The sequence below is a fragment of the Juglans regia genome, chromosome 2 (genome assembly GCF_001411555.2).
Source record: "Juglans regia cultivar Chandler chromosome 2, Walnut 2.0, whole genome shotgun sequence".
Taxonomy (NCBI): domain Eukaryota; kingdom Viridiplantae; phylum Streptophyta; class Magnoliopsida; order Fagales; family Juglandaceae; genus Juglans; species Juglans regia.
In genome coordinates, this window is record NC_049902.1 from 28,470,121 (window position 1) to 28,492,525 (window position 22,405).

The 22,405-nt window shown below is 33.2% G+C and overlaps 2 protein-coding genes across 5 annotated transcripts; both read right to left on the reverse strand.

The window, feature by feature from the left end:
• Nucleotides 1-4,607: 4,607 nt before the first annotated feature.
• On the reverse strand, nucleotides 4,608-7,579 carry LOC109016663 (methionine gamma-lyase-like). Its single transcript, XM_018999110.2, has 2 exons — nucleotides 6,662-7,579; nucleotides 4,608-5,428 (listed from the first exon to the last, which is right to left on the reverse strand). Exons 1-2 carry the CDS (start codon nucleotides 7,437-7,439, stop codon nucleotides 4,851-4,853), a joined length of 1,356 nt encoding a protein of 451 aa, XP_018854655.2. The 5' UTR covers nucleotides 7,440-7,579; the 3' UTR covers nucleotides 4,608-4,850.
• A 7,580-nt stretch (nucleotides 7,580-15,159) lies between these two features.
• On the reverse strand, nucleotides 15,160-21,923 carry LOC108979799 (embryogenesis-associated protein EMB8-like). Of its 4 annotated transcripts, none has more exons than XM_018950563.2 (8): nucleotides 21,398-21,483; nucleotides 21,178-21,302; nucleotides 20,867-20,998; nucleotides 18,038-18,180; nucleotides 17,842-17,939; nucleotides 17,491-17,585; nucleotides 16,245-16,298; nucleotides 15,160-16,046 (listed from the first exon to the last, which is right to left on the reverse strand). In XM_018950563.2, the coding sequence occupies exons 2-8, from the start codon at nucleotides 21,262-21,264 to the stop codon at nucleotides 15,822-15,824; spliced, it is 834 nt and encodes a 277-aa protein (XP_018806108.2). In that variant the 5' UTR covers nucleotides 21,265-21,302; nucleotides 21,398-21,483; the 3' UTR covers nucleotides 15,160-15,821. The 4 variants fall into 4 exon arrangements, with proteins under 4 accessions (XP_018806108.2, XP_018806107.2, XP_035543342.1 ...); XM_018950562.2 differs by having other exon boundaries at nucleotides 15,162-16,046; nucleotides 21,178-21,306; nucleotides 21,398-21,923; XM_035687450.1 differs by having other exon boundaries at nucleotides 15,931-16,046; nucleotides 16,245-16,354; nucleotides 21,178-21,306; nucleotides 21,398-21,923.
• Between the last annotated feature and the right edge of the window lie 482 nt (nucleotides 21,924-22,405).

Here is a 22,405-nt window from a genome sequence, read left to right on the forward strand (position 1 = left end):
AAGTTGTTATACGCAAGCTGTGACTGTCTCTGAATGGAGGGATGCTATAGGACGTGAGTTTGATGCATTAATGGCCAATGGTACATGGTCACTATGTCCACGACCAGTTCATCAACCTATGGTTCGAAATAAATGGGTATACAAGATTAAAAGAAAGCAAGATGGGAGCATAGAGAGGTACAAGGCACGTTTAGTTGTCAAAGGATTTGATCAACGTGATGAAGTAGATTATCATGAGACGTTTTCAACAGTAATTAAACCCTCTACCATTCGTTTAATTTTGGAACTAGCTGTTAATTTCCACTGGCCTATTCATCAGCTAGACGTCTCTAATGCATTCTTGCATGGCATATTGGATGAAGAGGTATTCATGGAGCAACCAAAGGAATTTATTGATAAATCTCAACTTGATTTTGTTTGCAAACAACATAAGTCTCTATATGAACTAAAACAAGCTCCAAGAGCTTAATTTCAAAGACTCTCAACAACTGATTGAATATGGTTTTCTTGAATCATCAGTTGATACATCTCTATTTATTTTTGCAAAGAATAACTTACAATTATTTGTTCTTGTATACGTAGATGAAATTATAGTGACATGATCAAATAAGCAGGCTATACATCAGTTTGTTACTCAACTTGGCACACAATTTCAACTCAAAGACCTCAAAATTTTGATTTATTTCTTGGGTGTTCAAGCATGCCATGATTCCAATGGCCTTCACTTGCGACATAGCAAATATATCACTGATCTTTTGAATAAAATAGACATAGCTGGAGCAAAACTATTGTCATCTCCAACAGTTTCTAGAAAGAAGTTAACATCTCAAGATAGATTACTACTTAAAGATCCAAGTAAATACTGAATGATTGTTAGAGCACTTTAATATTGCACCATTTCCAGACTTGATATTTCCTATATTCTTAATCACTTATTCCAATTTATGCATTCCCCACGAGAAAGACACTGGATAGCCTTCAAACGTGTTCTATGATATCTTAAATGGACAGTTGATTATGGTCTTTATTACACACCATCAGCCATAGAGATAAATGCATATTGTGATTCTGATTGGACAAACAATCCAAATGACAGACGTAGCAGTAGTGGGTATGGAATTTTTTTGGCCAAAAACTTGGTCTCTTGGAGTGCTAAAAAGTAAAATGTGTCTCTCGTTCAATTACGGAAGCATAATACAGGTATCTTGCATTAGTTACTACTGAACTCTATTGGATGAGAATGTTACTTAGAGAATTAACCATTATTCTAGCTAGATGTCCAGTAATTCAGTGTGACAATATAGGAGCTATTGCATTAGCTTCTAATCCAGTCTTCCATGCTAGAATAAAACATATTGAAGTGGACTACCACTTTGGGAGAGAAAAAGTGGTAATTAGAGATGTTCAAGTCTGTCATATTTCAACAAAGATCAAATTGCAAACATCTTTACTAAGGGACATACAACATTGAGGTTCAAGTTCCTAAGGTCTAAACTGATGATTTGCTTGCTTCCCATAAGTTTGCAGGGGGATGTTAGCTCGATTGAGTATATAGAGAAAATAGAAGATCTCGAATCTGCTGCTATATGAAAACAGAATTGTAAACAATTGATTTTTGAATTTTGAATTAGTTTGTTAAGATAGTGTTTTACATATCCTTGTAAATTTGAATTCCTTTTGTAAATTTGAATTCATTTTTTAACAAACTACTTGATATAGCTCTATAAATATACAAACTCTTTCAGTGAGTGAGGTATCAAAACGTACTCCATCATATTTTTTGTTTTATCTTACAATAATAGTGATTTTACATAATATCAAAGTAGAAGTCTTGAATTTAATCTTGACTCTACAATCTACCTCATTTAATTAAATATTTCACTTGTTAATCATTCATTGAAGAGGAGACTGGCCCACAAGTGAGGGAATGTTAAGACATAAAATAAATAATAAAATTTATATATTCTCATGATCAGTTTAAATATTTTAGACAAGTGATAATTTATGTCCATTCATATATAAGTTGGGATCTTTTTAATTAGGGATAACTCATGACTAATTTGTTGATTATTGACCACAACATTGAATGTACGATGAAGAACATACAAACAAAAAATGTATAAAAAAATACATGACGCACTTGTTCGATAATGATGATAATAGCCAATATTTTCATTTTTAAGGAAATAGGTACCGTCGATACCTAATATCAGTGTCCATTTGGTCCAATATTGAAATCCCAACTCATGGAAATGAATTCAAAGAATTGGGGGCGAGAGAAAATGCCCAAGGCATCAAATCCATCTAGAATCCTAGATCTTGATTCACTATTTCCATTTTTTTTTTTTTTTGTCACTAAAAACTTTATAAAGTCCAATGTATATATACAAGGGTTAGCATCCCTTGCACCTGTTTGGCTTCATTAACCCCATGCCCTTATAATATTATGGGACATCCTTATAAAACTAATAATTAATGACAGTATGTGTTAATGAATATTCAACTAAAAACAAGGGATCAAGTGGTTTGCTAATCTCAGAGGTCCACCAATTAGATGGTGACATGTGACACAACAACACTTGTCATGACACTTTTTACATACAAAACGAATATGCAACAAATTTAGGGACAAACAATAATCTCTTTCAACAAGCATTTTCTTAAGCTCTTAAATGCAAAGATCTAATTTTTAATTTTCTAAAGTTTTGTATTAGCCATCGAGAGACCCTTTCAGAGTATTTTCGAAGTCACTTCTATATTCTTTTGCAAGGCACACAAAAACGTACGTCAAACTTTGATAACCGAAATTGAACTTGAACCAAATATCAATAATTGAGTTCTCATGTACGATTTTAAGAAGCATCGCCTGCTTAACCAACTCATACGGTCACACTTTCATTTGCCAAGATGGGGGGGAAGAGGATGACTATTTAACATTTGAGATTAATAAATCTCTTTTAGATGCTCAATTCGCACAAGAAGTTGTGTAGTGGGCCACTAAACCTAATCCACATCATCTTGTGGGCTCTTTTTTACCTCCTCAGAGCCCAAATTATTAAAGCCATTATCCAGTAGTATGGCAAATACTGCCAAGGATCGGCGCAATCTCATGTCATGACCTCACACGAGTAAGAGCACTAGAATTGGTTTCTCTATATACATATGTAAAATCACATCTTTTAAAGATTGATTTTACATATCAAGAAAAACTCACACATTGAATTATGCATTTTTTATCTAAATTATTATTTATTTTTTTCCTAAATTTTATATATATATATATATTGCAATTAGCACCACTACAAATTCTATCATTTAGTACTCACAGGAATTTTTTTCCTAAAATTCTATCCGTTGGTGTGGAGAGAGAGCGAGAGAAGTAATAAAATAAGATTTGGAGAGTGAACAGTGCGCATCTTCAAATTTGTAGAAATATTATTCATAACTATGCAAATTTTTGGATATACAGAATCCAATGCAACCCAATTTAAAGTCATATTATGTAAATATGTAGATGCATATGCATATACATAATCCAATGCCAGTGCTCTTAAACATGTTGAGATGTGCCTCCAAACTATTAAACAAGGACAATACACGTTGCTCGATAATCGAAATAATGAGAAAAGTCAACTATTGCCTGTTGGTAGTGGGTACCCATGACCCATGTTATGTCTTCAGGGAAGTTAGTTAACCACCCATAAGAAAACTCTTTAAATAAGAATGTTACGTACATTAAAAGAAGTAGAATGAAAAAGTAAACGTACAAAAGAAAAATTTTCATCTCTCTCTACAATTTCCTAAGTCAACCATTTAGATCTATTGATCAGATCTAGATTTAGATGATCAATAGATCTAGAGTGAATCGTGAAATTTTTTAGGAGACTCTAGTAGCCTCCTAAATGACTTAGAGGTGCAAACAACAAAGTGATGTGGACCGTAAGACGAGCAAAGATTCGGACTTGTGAAGATTCCACTCCTTGAGGTAATTTGAATTAACCTTATTTAATATAAACAAACTAGATTTGAATATTGATTATGCATGAGGTAATTCCTTGATTATTTTATGATCTGTATACTTGAAATTAAAACTACAAGTAATAAAATGTATGCAGGAGGTAGATCCATTTTAAGATAATAATTTGAGGTTGATTGTTCTCAAAACTATCAATGAAATTAAATATATGTTCTCAGCTGGCCAGTCTTGTTATTAAACGTCAGTGCTGTCAACTTGAATTAAGTTATGATCCGAGCCACTTCTTTTTAGGCTGATGCCTTGCAACAGAAGATTTGGGTCATGGACACCCATATCATTTCTTTCTTTTGAGAACAATCAGGTAAAATACTGAGAAGCGGTCAGTATAGGTTAAGCTCTTATAAGCATTTCCCTTTTCCTGGAGCCTCTTATTTTAAGCACTATAGGTTAAGCTCCCATTTCAATCTCCATACGGTGGTGCAGCCGTATAGCCATGGTGGAAATAGACCTTGTGCACATGAGCAATTTCCTAGATAGAAGGATGATGGTTTATAAATTATAAAACTCTTATAAATGGCCTGCTATCGTATTACTTCGGCAGCATTTCAATTGTGCAAAAAAAACAAAAAAATGTATAGGGAAGCTCGATTATTAATTATATACCATAGATGATTACATTAGAGTACTCCATGCAGGCAGATATACCAGCAAAACATTACAGTACTGTTCAAAGGAAAGCTAATATACATATTTATATTAGCATTCACAATTCTAGACTGGAGTTAAGCACCCAGTACTCCAACATGAACAACGACCAACAGCTAGAACCCTTACACAGACTATTTTTAGCACTTGGCTCCAGAAAATGGTGATATCAGTATTTGTTCAAGGAACCTGAGTCCTGTATTCTGGAAATCGCCTTCTCGAGTTGGCTCCACCTCTGCTCCAATGTCCCAAGGTATCCGACTGACATCCTCACCAACCCTGGTGAAATTCGGGCCAGCGCCTTCTCCTCATCATTCATCTCACTGCTGGTGCTACTGCCTGAGCAGGACATAAGGGTCTCATAATATCCCAGGCTAACTGCCAGGAACCCAAACTGGGTGCTATTTTGCAAGTGGTGCATCAGCCTGTTAGCCCTTTCCTCGGTCTCCATGTCAATGCAAAGAATCCCACCGTAGCCATAGTCTTTGTTGGCAAAGGACTTCAAAAGGGTGTGGTGCGGGTGGTCCTCAAGCCCTGGGTAGATGACCTTAAGGCCCAGCTTCTTCATCCTTGTGGCGAAGACCAGTGCTCGGTGGCAATGCTCCTTCATTCTTAGGCTCAAGTGGGGAATTCTCTCAGATAGTTCGAATGCAATTTTGGGGTTCATTGTAGGCCCCAAAAGCATCAGGGTCCCTTGGTGGAGGTCCATCATGGAGTTCACAAGACTTGCAGGCCCACACACAGCTCCTGTGAATTGTCATTGGGATATTAATTTCATATACATGTTGTATGCACTAACACTTACCGAGAAAACAAATTAACAAAAATGCATTAGCACTTTAGGTGATATGAATGGTCTTTTTCTAAAGTCTCTTAAAATATGATACATTAATTAATATAATTGGCAATGACAAAATTGAAAACAAGAACGACATTTTTCCATTGGGTTATGGGCACATGCCAGGAAAAACACATCAAAGTAAAGACAAAAAAATATGCCATCCAAGTTTGAATAGTAAAACGTTATCCCGAATGATCTCTTTTAGCAAAAAGCTACATGTTATAAAAATAATCCCGGATGGGATTGTCTCACCTTTCTTGTGACGGGATTGTCTAAGGAGCATGATAAATAAAAATAATTTAAACGTAAAAGAGATTTTATAAAAATAAATTTATAATTTAATATGATATATCAGATTAAAAAATTATTTTTATTATAAAATAAATCTAATAAAAAATTACGATAAATTTATAATTTTAATTTTATAAAATTATTTTTTTAACCAATCCTTTTAAATCACTTTTTTACAATATGCTATTAAAAGCTCTCGAGTATACTCTCAATCGATAAGACATGTTAGGACCCAGGTACCTCAAAATGTAACATCACATACAACAATCCACCGTAAATTATAACATCACACGCACGTATGTTTTTAACATTAAATTTAGATGGCGAGGTGATTTTCAGATATTTTATAAATAATGATAAAAAATAATATAATATTAAATAATAATAAATAATAATAGATATAAAATAATAAATATTAGTGAAATACTATCAATCCTAAGCCTTTGCCCACAAACCAACAAAAGAAGACACACATCATGCTGCGATATTCCTAGTCGTAAAAAATAAAAAATAAAAAATAAAAAGTAAAAAAAGAACATGAGAAAGGACTGCATGTAACATGTGGCATGTTTTCAAAGTGGAGCGATAAAACATCACTCACGAGTGAAAGTAACTAACCATGATCACGTGAATCTAAAATGCCTTGTGGATCTCACTGGAAAAAGGTTTCACTGAAATTGAGTTTAATATCTTTAATTTTTATTTTACATCTTGTCATTTAAAGTCTACGTGATTTTATCGCAGCTTATTACGCCCTTAATGGATTAATTTCAAACCTGTCACGGAACTAATGCCGCGACACGTGTGCGGTATAAAATTAGAAAGACCAAAAAATACTTGCAGCTTACCTGCAATAATGTCGGCCCCACCGCTTATGAATTTGGTGATACTGTGAATCACGACGTCGGCGCCGAGCCGAGCAGGCGAGACCACCATGGGAGCGAAGGTGTTGTCGACAACGACCTTGACTCCCTTCTCGTGTGCTATACGGCTCAGCTCGGGTATGTTAGCCACACTCAGCGTGGGGTTCGAGATGGACTCGAAGTACAGCACCTTGGTTCGGCCTTGGACGATGGCGTTGCTCACCGATTCCAAATTGTTCATGTCCACGAACGTTGTCTTAATGTTGCACGCCCTGGGGAGGAAGTGGGTCAGCAGGGCGTGGGTCCCGCCGTAGAGGACCGTGGAGGCGACGACGTGGCCTCCACTGCTGAGGAGTTGGAGGAGTACAGAGGATATCGCGGCCATGCCGCTGGAGGTGCAATAGGCGGCTTCAGTGCCTTCCAAAGCCGCCATCTGACGGCTAAGATTCAACACAGTCGGGTTGAAGTGACGGCTGTAGATGAAGAAGTCGCGGTCGGGGCCTAGCTCCCCTGTGAACATACGGCTCAGGGTCTCGGGCTCCATCACAGTGAAGGTAGCCGAGGCCTCGATGGACATGTTCACGCCTCCATGCTCGCCGAATTCGTGGCGAGCAGCAGCTAACGCAGCTGCCGGGTCATCCCACGTAGATGCCGCAGACAGCATTTGTTTCTTCGCGCTGATGATATTGTCGCCATCGAAGTCATCGGACCCGGCACGTTTCTTGTCGGAGATGGCCAAGCCTGGGATTTTGGTTTCAGCCATGTTTTTGCTTTTGGATGCAAATGGCAGACGGGTATTGAGAGCTAGAGAGAGAGTTGAGGAGGAGCCTTCGGATGAGAAGTTTAAATAAAGAGAGACTGTGAGAACGACAAAAAGGTGTTCGTTGGGTTATGGGCAAAGTTTAGGAAAGACGATGGAGAGTTTTGAGCCCAAGGCCCATATAGACTTGAGACATTTATAAACCTTTTTTGTGTGCGTAGGGATCAATTGGTACAATGAATCTGGTCACGTTTCGATAGTCCAAACGTAGAATAATCTGTGATTTTCTCATACGTGACCATTTCAAATCAGAAGAGAGGATATGGTAGGACTCCACAAATTAAGGGAAAGAAAATTAAACTGAGAATGTAATCAATGATCAGGCACGTTGATGTTACTCACGACACGTCTGTTAACCTCATCTTCCTAGTTCCTGCCATGCAAAAAAATCATTGTGCTTGGATGTATCGGAGCTTAATAATAACTTGTTGTTTAAACCAATCACATTCCATTAAAAAATCACAATATTAAAAAAATAATTAAAGAAAAACTTCTTGCGCAAGTCACAAATATTTATGACACAAATAGTCAGGTCCTCATGATCAATATCCTCTCATCACTTTGCATAATTTGCATGCTTGTACTTAAGGACAAAAGAAGAGATCGAGTTGTGTTCAATGATCTTAATTGCCATATATAGAATGACTATGGTAGAAGTTCATTACTCTACATATATAATCTGACGATCGAGTAAAAATCTAGAGATCTAGATTCAAATTAAGAAATTTGTTCCTCTCATGCTCTTCCATAAATAAAAAATAAAATAAAATTTGCACGCTTCTCTCAACAAATCTTTCTTTCTTTGCATCAGTTTACGTACATTTTTTGGGATAAGTAATTATTTTACATGGTATCAGAGTAGAGATTCTGTTCGAACTCTACATTCTTCCCCATTTAATTAAATATTCAATGTTTTAAGTCACTCATTGAGAATGAGTCTGGCCCAGCTTCGTTTGGTTCTTAAAATCATCTCAACTCATTATTATAATTTTTTCAAATTCCAATACAAAATATAATAAACAATTCAACTTTTTCAAATTCTAAAATAATAATAATATTAAAAAATAATATTTTAACAATATTTTATCATCTCAACTCAACTCAGTTCAACATCCAAACGTAAATATAATATATACAAATAATTAAATCTAACTCTTTTTATCAACTTAACATTTTAAGATAAGTGATGATTTCACATTTTTATTAGCCAGACCTTCTAGCATCTTTCAATTTTCAAAAGTGATTATGAAACTAATTAACGAAATTTCGTAGCCTCTACCATATATATATATATATATATATGAGTTGGGCATGATATATATCTCTATATCTTAATTACACGTTTTTGGTGATCATATTACTGTCCCATACATGCATGTCACCGTATCCAACCGTGGGTCTTGAGGACAATACTATTGCTAGATCGATATACTTATTTTGTCATTAGATAATTAATTAACCTTAATTCGCGAGAATAATAGCACGTGCTAATCTTTCTAGAAATTAGCAAGAAATTAGGGACGGGGAACGTTTCATATACTTAAGGAGTGTCAATATTTTTCGGTTTTATATGATAGGTTTTAATCACGACATGATATGATGAATGTAATGGATGGATTATTATATATATATATATATAGGTAATATAATGTATGTATGTACATGTGTAACATATGCATCTTCTTTTGGAATAATATTTCTCCTTTAACTAAATTAATATTATCAGATTGAATTGTAACATTATTGATTTGAACTCATAGTCAATGGTAGGAATGAGGGACGGATAGTTATCACTATTTTTCTGTCCAAATTGAATTATCCGATTCTAAAACATATAAACACAGTAAAGGAATCTTTCAACATTTAATCATGTCTATACAAGAATTTTAGGCAATATATATGAAACTCGCATAGACAATTATCCATTTGATTTGGATAACGTCCATCCGACCTAAGGATTACACATTGAGTTGTACCTAGTCCTTTTCCATTCATTGTGTATGAGTCAAATCAGCAACCTCTAACTTAACCTCGAGATAAAGTCGAAAATCAAACTAAGAGATAAAAATTAAGAGGAGATATGACGAGTTAACTCAGACTCCTAAAAGGAAAGAGATTCAGACTCTTAAAAAGAAAATGTTTTGCAAGGCAAGTTGAACTCTATCACTCTAAAGAAATAGATATCTATATAATGAGGATATCCCCCACAAATCAGACGAACTCTCCATACACTCTCCAAAAGCTCTCCACAAAAGCTTCATACGTACAAACTCCATCGCAAATAGTGACTCCAAAAAATCTTCCATAAATTCTTTCATTATATTGTGAGATATGTAAGGAGGTCATGAGAGATTGTAAAATCACTCATTATAGTATATTTCTCCCCCAAGCAACCCATTGATGTAGGCACTGTGCAAATTTATGCATTAACATATTGGATCATTTTTTTATGCAATTATATATGACAAAAAAGATGTTAACAATAAATATTGTAAGTGACACCTACAAGCTAGCTAGAGGAAAGTTGTTTTGCTTATAATGAAGATTGGTACTCTAGGGCATTAGCCATGCATATATTTGGTTGCACATGATCATGAGCTTCGTGTCATTGTTAATTAATCACATGAGAAAGGGATCAGATCAGATCATCATCTACGTTTCAGGCTGCCATGCATGCACATGTGCATGAGCGTAATTAAGGGGAAGATGGTCGGGGCGGGGCATATAATTAAAAGTGGTTGTGGGTGCTGATTCCAAGTATATATAGTATTCTAATGATTTCTTTGCATTCATTGTCATCTCATCGTCCTCATATATATGCAATATGCACGCACTTATCCAAGATTCCAAAACATATATATATATATATATATATATATATATATATATATATATAGCTACGAGTACCTCTGACTTAATAAGGTAATTTTTTTATCTTATATATATACATAATATTATATAACACATACTAGCTTATGTGCAAAGAACGTAATCCCAGTCGAAAGTTAGATCTACTGCATTTTTTATATGGGAAATATGAATTTTAAGATGCATATCAATTAGAACGAACAACAACTATGATAATCATAATAGGACATGATGCATTTTGCTCCACTCATTATAAGACCAATTAGACATGTACATAATAATAATAATAATAATAATTTTTTATAAAAATATAATTATAATATTTTTCTTATAAATAAATAAAATAAAATAATATTAGTCTAAAAAGTATTATTCAATATGATTCATTATTATGAGAAATAATATAAAGACAATTATTTTTTTAAACAATATCCTATAGTAATAAAATATTATTCTTTAAATTTTAAGACAATATTTTAATTTTTGAACTTAAATATAATATTGTTATTCTTTTCAAATTTGGAATTGCAATATCGATCTTAGAAAATAAAAGCATGTTCTTACTAAAATAAATTTTTAAACGATAAAAAGTGTTATTAATTCTTTTAATAATAATTTAAAAAATGCATTACAAATAGATTAATGTGAAATGTGTTACCACAAAAAATAAAATAGTAAATGTGAAAAATTAAAGACCAATTATAAACTAATGCATAAATTGAAACCTAAAAATAATAATTTCATTTTGTAAAATGAAAATATTATTATTATTAGTCCAATGACTATGATTTATTTTTATGAATTACTATGAAAAATAATATGAAGATAATTTTTTTTTTCAAATAATATTTATACGAAAAATAATATTATTTTTAAATCCAAGAAGAAACATAAAAAAAATTCTAAGTTGTTAATTTGTTCAACAAAAGTTCAATAAACCAAAGTCTTCAATTTAGATTATTTGTAAATTTATTATTATTAGAATAATAGAAAATTTTAATGAGGAATTAGAGGACAAAAATGTAATTGTGCAAATGAGGATAGTGTGAACTGAAACAAAATCCACTTTTGATTCCATTGTTCATGAGTCATGACGCTGTACCTCTTGAGCAAATCCTCGGAAAGGATACCATTTTTTATAAAAAATAAAATAAAAAAGAAAAAAGAAAAAGAAAACGTTAATGGTGGTTGTATCTATCTATCATGGTCTTATATATTCTCGTGATGATGGAAACCAATTAGCTAGCATGCATGTTGCATATATAATAGTCCCGGATGAAGCCCTTTTCCATTTTGTAATTAATATCCAAATTGGCCTGACCCGAAGCTTATCTTGTTTTCTTTGTAAAGTTGACATTTCATTCATTTTTGCTTGCAACTAGCTCTAGCTCTAGCGCCTATTATATACATTAATACTTGTCAAACTATTAATTCCTTAATTTCCTCCCCAAAGAAAAATACCATTCAGCTTTTCACACTGCAATTAACGTTTCCAAGTGGCTGGATTCTGTCATATCCCACACGTTATACATATCGATTAGGACTTCCAAATTAGTGGGAATTGTGAGGATCTGAAAGAACGTGGCTCGAAGTTTGGGTAAATACATCATCATGTGCTTCTCTTTATTTTATATATATATATATATATGTTGATAATTTCATGGGATATTCGAAAATTATTAGTATATTTTTTTCCTGATCAATTATACATATATATGACTCCGACCATGACATTCAAACATTGCATCATGCATTAACGCATGAGCCAGCTTTATTGTGAATATAGTTCCTGCATGTCGGCTATACTTATCTTGTACACGTACACGTACAATTAATATTGTCCTCGACCGATTGGATAAAGCGAAACCCAACACCACAAAAATCCCCATCTCTCTCTCTCTCTCTTTCTTTTTTGTTAATTTCTGCTTATCCACTCTTAATTTTCATCGTGTCCGTCCAAATTTCGTAGATACGCAATGAGTTATGTTTTGATATTAGCTAGCTAGGTCTTGCTGTTTTTCGTTATTCACGACTTTAATTTATATATTTGGAAGATGACTTGTCCTTTTCATTTTCGCATCAGCCAGTACTGTCATAGCACTAGCTTATATTATAATTAATTGAGAAGAACACAATAAGAAAAATATGTTGCAAAGCCATGATGATCTCATACCAAAATTCTAGAATAAGAAAATGGCATATAATATATCACTATAAGAAAATTATTTATTTGTGGTCATTTAATTTTAATAAAATAATTATTTATAATTAAAATAAAATAATTTTTTCACCATAATTAAATGACTATAAAAATTTATTTTTCTTGTAGTATACGTAGATATAGCCAAAGTCCATCCCCACCCATCAATTCATTGTTAGTTTTATTGACTGATCAGCAATACCACGCATACAAGTGTAAACACCACGTCAGCATGCAATAAAAATGATTAAAAAATATGTTTATCTCCTAGACATACGATGTTTGCCCAAACAAGAAAGTTATATTACTTATTATGCTCCCTTATTGTGATAATGATCACATTTATAATTCGATGATGCTGACTGCAGTTTTTTCATTAAACAATTATATATATAATATATCGTGATTAACTATATTTTTTTAAAAACCTATTCTAATTATATTATTTGTAACTTGGAATTTAGAAAGTCCATTAATTAATCAAAAGGACAACCTAAATTTTCAATTTTTTAATATTCTTTATGCATATATAAGATTGCGGTGGAAAATATAACTTATAACTTATAAAGTAAGAAGTTCTATTATTAAAAAATTATTTATTATTTTATAACCATATGTTTAAAGTATTTTCAAACATATTACGTTTATTTTGAAACAAATTTAAAAAGTATTTTTTGATATAAAAATGACGATTATTTAAATTTTTAAAGATTATAATCATATCCTTAAAAGTTAAAAAGTTATAATTATCTTAAAATTGTATAGATATTTTCGACAATTGACAATCTTTTTAAAATTCAAATTACGTTTTATATTATTCAAAAAAATATGTTTGAAGAAAAATTAGATGTATTTTTTAATTTATTTAAAATTAAAAATAATTTAATATGAAATATTCAAATAATCTAATTTTTTTTATTAAATTTTTTTTAAAAAGAGATCTCAACTCATCTCAACTCATCTCACTACTATTCATTACTATTCAGCAACCTTAACTCACAAATCTCACTACTATTCACAACTCATCTCATTATTATTCACAATCCATCTCAAGTCATCTCAACTCATCTTCGAATCCAAACGTCTTCTTAAACTTTTTTTTAAACTTTTGCTCCAAACCACAAACAGACCCTTCGTATTGGGCCCTCGTCATTATCTATATTCATAATTCTTCTGTGAGTAGGGTTACTATATCGTCTCACTTTTATCGATGGCGTACTGTTTTGTATTTTTTTAATATTTTTTAACATATTTAAATATTTTTAAAAAATAAAAAAATATATCAATACAGTTAAAATTATTTTTTTAATCATTAAATAAAATTAAATAAATTTTTTGACCAGCGGTTAATAACTTTTCTCTTCTTTCTAATTATTTTAATTATATACGTGTACGTGTCCTTATTTTAATGCCATCACTATCCAAAAGGTACTATGTCTCTTCAGATTTTGGATGACATTGGGAATGGGGGATGATTTGTCCACTGAGAAAACTCCACATAAGCAGTAGGCCCCACTGTCACACTAGGGCCCACCACCATTTCATCCCAAATCCATCCATTTGGGTTGGGCATTCACGTTTTTATTAGAGATTCTGATTGTGATTTTCTTAATTTCGTCGTGGGGTATGTATGTTTTGGGATTTCCAAGCACCATCATCTTGGGGGGCCCCACGCTCGCATCCATTTCACATTTGCCATATCCTCAACAGATCCACCCAGAAGGTGGCAAGGACACACCACGTATGAATGATAAGGATAATACTACTCTTTTCTCTCTCCATTTTATCGCTTAATTCTATTCCTTTGCTTTTTTAATTTTTTTTATTTAACAATTAAGAAAATATTTTTTGATAATATTATAATATTTTTCTTTTTTAAAAAAATATTTAAAAATATTAAAAAATATATAAATAAATAGATAAAAAAATAAAATAAAATCTTATAACTAACTATAACTTTTAGCGGTGAGTATTGCAGCACTCAAATGATAAGTTTGGTAGATTTATGAGGAAAATTTACAGGAGTTAGATTAATTTGAAAAAAAAAATTACACAATCTTCTCGATTCAACCAATACTTCCAATATGGCTTGCTATCAAAGTCCCCATCTTTCGGGTCACTTCCCAAACATAATCCAACCATGGATTCCAGGGAATTTTCTTCGATGTGATCTAGACAGGTATCCTTGTCACCTTCGAACAGTTCTAATTGGGCATTATCTTTTTCTTTTGCAAGAAAATATTAATGTTATCTGTGGGGTGACCTTGACCAAAACATACAATGAGTGGAGGCGGCTAGAACCTTCCCTATTATCTTGTCCCATATCATCAGGCCTACTTTTCTTAAAGAGCAATATCTGAATAGGAAGGGCAATTGAATTTGGATTGTAATTGAATATACCTACTTCGTGGAGAGTAAGCAAGGATGTGTGTAAGATTATCTTTTAAAATTCATTGTTTTTCCATCCATTTTCTTTTCCAAATTTGAAGATTATGCAAATGCAACATATTATTTACTCAATTAAATCAATGATTCTTGTATCTCGCCTCATATTATACAAATCAAATAAATCATCGTTTTAACACCGATGATGAAGTGTGACTCCTAAAAATTATTTCCACCTAAAGGTTCAAACTTTAGACCTAAGAGAGCATATACTACCAAGACCAAATCCAATGTTAATGCAACGAAAAAACAAGAAACTCAACATCCAAAAAGGATAGGCATCGAACAAAGCACTAGGTTATTCCTTGTCACATAAGGACAGGCCAGAAGGGTCCATCGCACCATTGACGGTGAAGATTTTATATAGGAGTATATAAAATGCTGATCGATTTGAACGTGGTGTTAAATCGGGTTTAATCTCTTGATAAAAATACTCATAGTAAATACAGGATTGCTGCTTCATTTCACTGACAGAACAAATGCAAATGTATACTTCAACATGTGATCTGCATATATACTGCCCTTGGATGTGTTTTTAACCTAAAGATGAACAATTCCCTAGACTATTATATCTTTAGTCCATTCATTTTTTGTAAATTCATGATTCTATACCTCAAATTTCAAATATGTAATCCAATGATGTTTGTGTCTGCTAGGCTCCAATGACAGTACCTGGAGTAGAAAGAATTTGATGGCATTATCCTATTCTTTTTTAAATGTATATTTACATGACCATGATTGCAAGATTAAATTTGAGTGGATATAATAATATCACGTGTGTGTGTGTATGAAGAATGCTAAGCACCTGTCGGCTACAGTACTTCTAGGCTTAGCAATCCCTCAGGCTCAGCATATTGCTGCTCACAAACTGAATTACTACAAGATGCAAGGCCTTTGGATGCTCCTCTCTCTAGATGCTCTAGGTAATCCATCACAACAGGATCAGTCCAAGGAGCCCCGCGCAGAGCTTCAACACCCGCAACCCACCCCAGATGGCCACCTTTGGGTGTAATAATCAACAAACAGTTTGGATTTTCCTGTAACAACAGCAATCAGTATACTTAATACATACAAGATTACAAGATAGTTCAGGAGACAGGAAGTTAAAAGTAAAGTCAATAAACAAATTCGACCACAAGAAGCAAATTGCACCTTGAGAGATCAACACAACTTGGAAATAAGGGAGGAAGGGAAACAACTGTATGGATCAAGAAACTAAGGAGCAACAAACGAACCTTTATTTCTTCCCGAGGAATTCCCACAGATGGACAAATCGGATCATTTGCCGCCTGCAAACCCATTCACAAGTAAATCGATAGCACATGCTGCAGTTCACCAAATGATTCTGAAACATTCCTATAACTCACGCCTTCCAATTTCAAATATAAAAAGCAAGCCAAAACAGTTCAAAGACTAGCATTTTGAATCTCCTTCCTTATCCTTCACTCATTAGTAAGTAATTCCAGGCATTACATGTGGCCCAGTAAACTAACTTATTAGTGCTATGAGTTACCAAGCATTTTAATCTTAAAGATTGTAATTTCTATGTTATAACTACATCACTACAGTTTAAAATGTCTGTAATAACAGCAAATACACAATTGTGATGAGAAAGACATATGACTGCCAAAGATTATGTGAGAGTTATGCCAATTGATATATACACACAACTTATATGCAAAGACTTTGATTCTCTCGTTCTCCCTCGATACAAACCACAAACCATGAAACAAACAAAATTCTGTGAACCAAATTTTCTTCGATCCTTTTTGGAATTATTTTATGCATAACTCTTGCATATCAAGGAGTAAATGTCTGCCTATTCAGCTGAATTTGGTATGATGAAATAGAAGAAACAGCTCCATGTTGTTAGGCCTTATCATTACTCTAGCCGATAAGAGAGTTCTAAACCAAACGGTATGTAAGCTAGTACTAGAGATATGGATATCAGCTGTAAGGGGCAAGCCAATTTGGCAATTGGCACTCGAGACCCTTTTTTCCCCGTTTTTTCTATATAATAAAGGGAGAATTTGATGCCAGGTAGTGTATTATGCATGCGCTTCAAGACACTAGTCCTGCTGCAAACTTTGAAGATTGCGCAATAAGAATAACATATGAAACGAGTACAGCGGTCCTTTACGTTGACATATTTTTGTTGTTTCAAAAGGCATCTCCACCTTCCACATCCTTACGAGTTTGCTATTATAATTGGCCCATGATCCTTGGATCAAAGGATATATCCTCATCATATAATGTTAAAGGTGGACGGTGAGATCACGGGTTCAATCTCATTTGGTACACAAGTTTTAAGAATTTATTTACAATTTTACCAGAATACATTATAATTTTTTACAGAACTCATTTGTAGACCAAAAAATGTCAAAATAGCAAAGCTATATAATAATTGTATGAGGTGTTTAATATTATAAGTTGGGATTATGAAATATTGTTTAGAAGTGCGTGATATGAGGGAAAAGTTACCTGGATACAGAGCAAAGGTATGCGAACATGTTCTATTGAGTCTGAACTGCTAGAATTGTAGTAGTAGTCATCCACTGACTTGAAACCAAATGAAACTGCAACGTTAAAAAAAATGGAGATTATATCCCTAAATGAATAATTATTCTCATGTACAAAAGACACATTACATTGTAACATCTCAAAGGAAAATCCAAGTGACATCAAGCTCATATTTCAAAAGTACTCAAGATCACAATTGGAACCCTTTAGAGAATGCCTCCCTCCCAAATAATGTCACAAGCAATATGGAATCCCCCATTTTTACCCCATTCTTCTACTTCGTATACTAAATTTGGAGTATGACACACCTACCACGAGTTAGTCCTTCGTCAAACTCCCTAAGAGTCTTCGCATTGGCAGCCAATGGGATATTATATTCACCACCCATGTCTTCAAAGAGAAGAGCATGCCTATAAAAACCAAAATTTTCAGCTGATACTTCAAGCAAACATAGAAATCAACCTCATGCAATCTCACGTTTAAATAAGTAGCAAGAACAAAGGATTACTTCTTAAAAATTTCACGGCGAGCACGTGCAAGAGCTTTGTCATAGACAATGTTAAAGCCCTTACGAAGGTTCTGATCTGTAAGGAGACCATTGAAAGGATTACACAATGATACGGCACCAGAAAGGCGGCAAGTATGAGATTCCTGCAAGTAACACATAATAAAAGTACAAATGAACCAGGAGAAGAATTGAGTATAGTGGAAAAAAGAAACCAAAAAACAATCAGAACAAGAGACCAATAAAATATAATATTCCTCTCCCCGAAGATGCACGCTTTAGCAGCGACGGCATTCGAGGTCACATGAGAGTATAAATTGGCTTAAATTAAATAATTTAATCAAACACCCTTTGTCATGGCCCAGTCCAAGAGCCCAACTCAACCCTTTGAAAGCCCAAACCTGACCCAGCCAGGAAAAGAAATGGATAAGAGGGAAAAGATCAAAACGTGCCCTTTTGACTTTCTTCCCCGAAAAGGGCTCGAGGTCACAAGAGGCATGTGTGTCTTGTTTAGATTTTAGCTCCGTTTGTATTCGAAAGTCACGTCAATTCATATTATCTTATTATTATAATTTTTTTAAATTATTATAAAATATAATAAATAATTTAATTTTTTTAAATTTTAAAATAATAATAATATTAAAAAATAATATTTTATTAACACATCTAGAACCATCTCAAATGAGCACTTTTGAGCTTAATTTAGTTTTCCTGAAAAACTATCTATCATGTTTCCCTTTGTGCCATGGGGTACTTCGATTAGGACCTATATGATATTTTTTTAGAAATAAGAAATAAACCATGCGGTATGAGTTAAGGAAAATGCTACATGCCCCGCTGGGGCTCCCGCTGGGCCTGTAGCATTTTTTTATATATTTTTTTTAAATTTATTTTTATATAGATATTTTTAATAATTTTAAATATTTTAAAAAATAAAATAAAAATTATAATATTATTTAAAAATATTTTCTTAATTACGAAGTAGAATAAAAATTAATATTTAATGATTTGTATTTTACTTTCTGATTAAGGAAGTATTTTTTTTTTTTTTACTTTTTGATTAAGGAAGTATTTTTTAATGATTTGTTTTTTACTTTCTGATTAAGGAAGTGTTTTTTAATGATTTTTTTTTTTACTTTCTGATTAAGGAAGTGTTTTTTAATGATTTTTTTTTTTTACTTTCTGATTTTTTTTTTTTACTTTCTGATTAAGGAAGTGTTTTTTAATAATTTTTTTTTTACTTTCTGATTAAGGAAGTATTTTTTAATGATATTTTAAATTTATTTTATTTTTTAAAAATATTTATAAGTGTAAAAAAAATCTATATAAAAAATAAATTAAAAAATTACACATAAAAAAGTACATATTAAACTCAACGGGAACTGTAATATGACTATTTTAAATATTTTTAAAAAAATCATAATATTATTAAAAAATATTTTCTTAATCATGAAGTAAAATAATTTTATTTCGTGATTAAGAAAGTATTTTTTAATATATATTTTTTTACTTTTGGATTAAAAAAATATTTTCTTAATAATATTTTAATTTTATTTTATTTTTTTAAAATATTTTAAAATATTAAAAAATTTATATAAAAATTATTTAAATAAAATATATATTAAATAATACTACCGCCCAACGGGAGCCTCCAGCGGGGCTGTAGCACTACCCACGAGTTAATTAGGAAGAGACCCCACGGTTCCTTTTGTCATATGAGCACTTTTTTCCTTTTGTCAGTATTAACTGAAAACATATGGCAGTCTCTAAAACTGCAAAACTTTTTTTTTTTTTGGAAATAACACTAAAAAAGGTACATCAATTTTTATAGTAAAAAAGAGTTTGTATTTTAAAAAATAAAAACCGTTAAAAAAAAAAAAAGGCCATTTCATGGTGGCCAAAGCTCGACCAAAATGGGAGTGGCCTGATCTTGGCCATTGTGGTGGCAAGAGCTCGACCACCACAAGGGTCACCCAATTTGAGCTACCCTTGGTGGTTTGCAACCACGTTTTTTTTTCATAACAGTTTTATTATTTTAAATATAAAAACTCTTTTTTATTATAAAATTTATGTATCACTTTTCAAAAAATTAATTTCATATTTTTTAAAAATAAGATTATTTTTCAAAAAAGTTTCCACTTAACAGTTTCACATATTACTACTATACAGCGTGCTTTGATCAGTTAATATTGATGGAGGGAGAAATTAACCGAGGGCTTTTTTTCTAATCAACTCACACTACATACATGAGGTTAGAACAAAGAAGTGTATAGGATCCTAAATCCAAATATAACATAGCATAGGGGATGTTTAAACAAAATTTTCTAAGTTAAAACTCAAAATCTAGCTTATGACATTTCACAAAGTTCCCGAAATACAAATTCTTTTGACATTTTACATTGCAAGTTCAACACAGATTGACCTATGATCTAACAGAGAATGCCAGAATAGCCTTAGGTAGAGCATATGGAGATAAATGCTGTGTGTATTCCCCCTGGCTATCCAGACTTGAGGCATTGATGACCTCAGTAGAGCAGAAAATAACTGAATTTTACATTGCAATAATCTAGCCTAATATTATTGTTATCACATTATGCAAAATTAAAAGCAGTAAAGCCTTCAAAGACAAAACATTAGCATTTACCAATAAGTCATTAATCATGGATGCAATACGAGTTAAAGAAAGAAAAAACAATTGATACAAGAATATAAAACTTATTGAGAGCACTTAGCTATACACCAGGTATATGGACATTAACGTGGTAAAAAGAAAAAAAAAACATACAGAACCAAAAACAAGGTAACAGTTTAATTAATGCATGATTATTATACCTGACCCAAATATTGAACAAGAATGTTGGCCCCAAGCGACCAACCAACAGCATATAAATTAGCTTTTGGAAATCGAGTGGCAACATGCTCCACTACTTCACGCATATCTCCTAAAAACGAAGATGAATAGAACTGCACCAACATTATAAGATCAATAGCATATACCTCGGAAGAAACTAGAAAGAAACTTCTCAGGATTCGAATGTTTTTATAATCTGACAAATATGTTGTCCAGGACTCCAGGCCATAGTTGGACAAGGTCAGGGCCAAAAAAGCCATGGAATATTAATCTTCAAGCTAAAAGTAAGTACCTGAGGAGTGGTGACAGGGCTATTTCCACAACCTCGGCTATTGAAGACGACCACACGCCAACCTTTGCTTCTGGCTCTAACCAACATGTGCCTAACGTACGCGTCCCCACTCCCTCCGGCTAAACCTGGCTGAGACCGTCCATTATTAGCACAGTAATACTCGGTTACTAGGAACCGAAACCAAATAGAGCATAGAAATAGCGAGTAGAAAGGACGGAACCAGCAAAATGAGGATCGGAGAGTCACGCGGCAAGTAACGATCGTCACCGGACACCCAATCGAGGGCGACGGTCCCGTTATCTTCGGTACGGAGGCACTCACGGCGGAGCCTTACGTCAGGGACGGACCGAAAGAAGGCAGCGAAGAGGGTCTCCACGTGGCCGTTCCATCCGATCACAGGAAACGGATTGTACGGAAGGGCCAGGGTCTTCAGATCCTGGAGTATCGAGTCGCGATGTCGGCCACCGCCGACGATCTCGAGAGACGGATGAATGTACCCGCGACTAGTCATGGTGTCGGAGGTGGTGCTGCTGACGTGAACGGAGGAGATTTTGCGAGGAGTGGTTATTGTAATTGGGGAGAGTAGTTGGGTTGGTTTGGCTGTGATTGGTCGAGGATGGAGGTGGCGGCAGGGGGTGAGAGGGGGAGCTCTCGCCATGAATTGGCAGCTTTGTGCCTTTTTTGTTCTGGTTTTTTTTTGGCGGGAGAGAAGGTGATTGGATGATAGAACAATAAGAAAGCAAAGGGTTGGGATCAATGTGGAGGGACGAACGTTACTTTAAAGTTTAAACGTGAAAGGCGTGCGCTTTGAAAACCGTGTGTGAACTGAAAATAGAAGCCAGTCGGTCAAATCCAAGATGGCATGCGCGATCCATCCATCGTGGAAAACGTTTAATTGGGCCTATTCGCACCGACAGAATATTAAAAATGCTAAATGTAATTAATAAAAATTTATACAAAATTTATTTTTTTAATATGTTAATTATTGATATATTAAAGATTATGAATTTTAAATTTAAAAAAAATTAATAAAATAAATCTCAAAAGTGTAAGTAAAATTATAAATACATGTAATATCACTCTTCTATTAATTGAGTTTGATTATATTAATTGAGTTTGAATTGAATAAATATATACGATTCCAACTCGATTTCACACTATAACTCAATGCTGACAACATATGAATCTAACAAAAATTAAATTAAATTAAATTAAATTAAAATATATA

What these genes read in the sequence shown, in the direction of transcription:
- LOC109016663 (XM_018999110.2), bottom strand. Translation starts at nt 7,439, where the DNA reads ATGGCTGAAACCAAAATCCCAGGCTTGGCCATCTCCGACAAGAAACGT. An exon ending in TGGGGCCGACATTATTGCAG is followed by an intron (nt 5,429 to 6,661) that starts GTAAGCTGCAAG and finishes GACAATTCACAG; the next exon opens with GAGCTGTGTGTGGGCCTGCA.
- LOC108979799 (XM_018950562.2), bottom strand. Translation starts at nt 21,835, where the DNA reads ATGGCGAGAGCTCCCCCTCTCACCCCCTGCCGCCACCTCCATCCTCGA. An exon ending in CTCCGATCCTCATTTTGCTG is followed by an intron (nt 21,307 to 21,397) that starts GTTCCGTCCTTT and finishes GGACGGTCTCAG; the next exon opens with CCAGGTTTAGCCGGAGGGAG. An exon ending in TGACGAAGGACTAACTCGTG is followed by an intron (nt 17,586 to 17,841) that starts GTAGGTGTGTCA and finishes TTAACGTTGCAG; the next exon opens with TTTCATTTGGTTTCAAGTCA.